General features: G+C 41.3%; 1 protein-coding gene across 1 annotated transcript; it reads left to right on the forward strand.

The window, feature by feature from the left end:
* The first annotated feature begins 254 nt into the window (after positions 1-254).
* LOC129818310 (V-type proton ATPase subunit G 1-like) lies at positions 255-2576 on the forward strand. Its single transcript, XM_055874074.1, has 3 exons — positions 255-662; positions 1489-1589; positions 1788-2576. The coding sequence occupies exons 1-3, from the start codon at positions 581-583 to the stop codon at positions 1959-1961; spliced, it is 357 nt and encodes a 118-aa protein (XP_055730049.1). The 5' UTR covers positions 255-580; the 3' UTR covers positions 1962-2576.
* The last annotated feature ends 1130 nt before the right edge of the window (positions 2577-3706 follow it).

Raw genomic sequence — 3706 nt, forward strand, 5'->3', positions numbered from 1 at the left:
TCTCGAACCCTCGACCTTCTAGCCCGAGGTCCGGCGTGCTATCGACTGTGCCGCAAAAGCATGCTCAAGCGGCAGAGTCGATTTCCGCACTTATAAACCCAGGGTCGTTACAATATATATACACACACACACACATGACCAGCACTGTAGTTGCGAGAGACAACTTTACCAGCATACATAGCATACATGCAGTGTAGTATATTTCCGTTAGGGGACGCTTCCTCTGAAGTGCGCGTGTGCACAAACTCAATTCAACCTTCCATGCCGTCTTAAATATCGCAATTTTTTTTGCAACTTTGGCAAAGCTTCAAGTCTATAAAACGTATGGCGCTGTTCGTGACGTTCTAGTTTTGGGGAAATAAAAATGTATTGACATCAGTTGTTTCATCGATGAGAAACTGTGCCGAATGTCGGCCCAGTTTCACCCTCTCGCACTACATGCGACTGAACGTGTTACCCCTTCTAGTTGTGACGCGCTGTCAGCTGACTGCAGTAAATTCACCAACCTTCGCTGCAAACATACACCAGCAGCTGGAGGAATCACATATTCTTGTCCGTCTATCTCTCTCCGAACTAAACAATGGCAAGCCAGTCCCAGGGTATCCAGCAGCTTTTGCAAGCTGAAAAAAGAGCTGCAGAAAAAGTAGCAGAAGCCCGCAAACGTAAGTTAAAATCTGCTGTCATTCAACGGCGTATATAAACTAAGATAGCTAACGTTAGCTTTATTTGCTAACATTTTCTTCTGGAAGGTAACTAGTTAGGCATAAGTAACATTTTAATTATAAACAGCTACTGTAATAAACCCCAGATTTGACAGCCAACAGATATATTTATTCCTAACTGCAAAGTGTGAAGATGGCAAGGCCTTCAATCCAAGATGACTAACGTTAGCTACCTAGCCAGCAGATACGACCCGCTGCACTATTAGGTTTGGACAAACTTCCTGTATAGATTTAATGGCGTTTAAGACAACCGTGAACTCGTTATTAATCTTTAGGTCGGAAAGTCGGAGCTTTAGAAAGAGGCCCGAGTTCCTTACTTGGAATTCCGAGTTAAGTGACCGTTCAGAACGATTTTGTTTCCCTGTCGGAGCTCGTTTAAAAAAAAAAAAAGTTCCCTCTGTCTTAAAGGGAAAATTGATATCTAAATGTATCCTTTACCCTTCAGTCTACTCAAACGGTTGGTTTCACAGACCCCGATTTGGCCTACCTCTGGACTAAACACTTCAATGGATATTCTCCACTGAACATGGTTTTTAGCCCCAGACTAGGCCTAGATTTAAAATCTATGCCTTGACAGTAGGCTTCTTTCCTCACAATTCTTTCACTAAGTCTCATTTCCCTATGAAACAATACGATTTCACTTCCTATTTTGTCAGGAAGCACACGACAAACTGCGTAGTTAGGAAAACTTGATTGAACGGGGAATTTAATCAATGTTTATTTCACTTACTAGGCTTAAGTGCAGATTTTTCTTCTGTTTGGTCAGGTAAGAACCGTCGGCTGAAGCAGGCCAAGGAGGAAGCCCAGGCCGAGATTGAGCAGTACCGTATGCAGAGGGAGAAGGATTTTAAGACCAAGGAGGCTGCGGTGAGACATTGGGGGGACAATTTTAATTTGCAAATGGGAAACATGAGTCATGTTTTCCTAATCATAAGGCACTGTAGTTGGTAGCTAAATTGATAAGACCTTAACACTGGCCATATAATAACTTATTTAATACTTACTGTATGTTTGAAGTGGTTTGTCTTGTAAGGTGGCCTAAATCGGTGTTCATTTCTCCATTAGGCTCTTGGATCCCATGGTAACTCTGCTGTAGAGGTGGACAAAGAGACTGTGGGCAAGATGGGTAGCATCCAGACCAGCTACCAGCAGAACCGGGAAGGGGTGCTGGGCAACCTGCTTAAGATGGTGTGTGACATCAAGCCAGAGATCCATGTCAATTACCGTTTTGCTGGTTAAACCCCCTCATCACAACCCCTTATTAAACTAAGTAAACACTGAGACACTCTCATTGCACTGCCATCAGTTGGCACATGCTTCATTGACACATCTACTACACCCATGCATGGCACAAACCTCTTTGCCTGCCTGCTCACAACTTTCATTTTTATACCCACAAGTTTATTTTCTCTATAAATATAATCAACAGATGTGTATATGATTCAAATAGATATACATTTGTCCAGTCAAATATAAAGCATGTTCACTCTGTTGGTTAGTCAAAGCAGGCAGAGGTTCTTTTGGTCCTATGCAGTGTCTCTGTTTCCCATCTTCATCGCTTGTAGAATCAAGGTTTTTATATGAAGGTTAGTGTGTGTGTCTTGCTATGCAATGTTTATTAATATGGACATATTGTTCTTGTTTTATTTGTGGAGACCAAAATACAGTGCTTATTTCACTTAATGGGCTGTTAGGCCTGGGGAAAAAAAGATTGCTGTTTTGTTTGAAAGTTTTCCTGCTGTCACAATTTGATTCTTCATCTCTATGAATATATTATCCTGTATAGTAGACATTCTTCTGTTCACAAATATTGTGACTTTATTAAATTAAGTGTTCTTGTGGTTTATTCTTGAATGACTGAAGTGACCATATCCTTTTTTCCTAATTTATTTCCTAAATTCTACAGCTAATGTAGAGGTTGTGAGATTCCTCACCCCAAGTGCCCTGTGGTATGTTGTGCAGCTAGACTGTTGGAACCAGCCTGATTGCTCTGTTCACTGAAATAGAATGGTGAATGCAGCAATAAGGCTGGTTCCACCAGCCCAGACTTGTCCAGCAGCCCAATACAGGAACACTGGAACAGACCAAAGAAAGCAGAACAACTGCAGCCATGTCTGTGACTTCTGAATAAGACATCATACATTGTAAACATTTACAATTTTGTTGCCCCTGCTGAGTTTACATGCCTTTTGTGCTCAATAAAGTACCACTTTTATCCTCCAGAGGACACTACATCCCAATATGTACATGTAATCTCAGAATTGATTTAGGTAAAGAATGCTTGTTTCCTAAAACAATAGTTTTAGTACTTCAAATTATTCTCAGTTTGATCATTTTTTATTTAACTAGGCAAGTCTGTTAAGAACAAATTCTTATTAACAATGACAGCCTACCCAGCCAAAACCTAACCCGGAAGACGCTGGGCCAATTGTGCGCTGCCCTATGGGACTCCCAATCACGGCTGGTTGTGATACAGCCTGGAATCGAACCAGGGTCTGTAGTGACGCATCTAGTACTGAGACGAGGTGCCTTAGACTGGGAGCTCCAACATTGATTTGTAATTTACAGTATGCTTTAGATCATTAACATGTAATGTGGCTACAGGTAGAGTTCACCTCGAAAATACACACATTGAGAATATCTGTACATGAAAACGTACATCTGGTTGTTTTTGATGGTAACATGAAATGTCAAATGCACATGTTATACTATGTTATGTAGGTTTATAACATGTCGACATCGCGTTATCGTTCGGGCTGCCATGTGGCGGGGTTTCTACTAGTTTCCACAGCCACAAAATCGTGAAAACAAAATATCACTTTGGTCTTAATTTAAGGTTAGGTTTAAAATCATATTTTAAGAAGATAAATTGTAGAAATAGGCGGGTTTTATGACTTTGTGGCTGTGGTAACTAGTGACGGCGGAAATGCCTGCCCTGAACGGTCGTCTGATAGGCTGCCATACGAAACATGCGTGCTACGTCA

Source organism: Salvelinus fontinalis, chromosome 21, assembly GCF_029448725.1.
Source record: "Salvelinus fontinalis isolate EN_2023a chromosome 21, ASM2944872v1, whole genome shotgun sequence".
NCBI lineage: Eukaryota > Metazoa > Chordata > Actinopteri > Salmoniformes > Salmonidae > Salvelinus > Salvelinus fontinalis.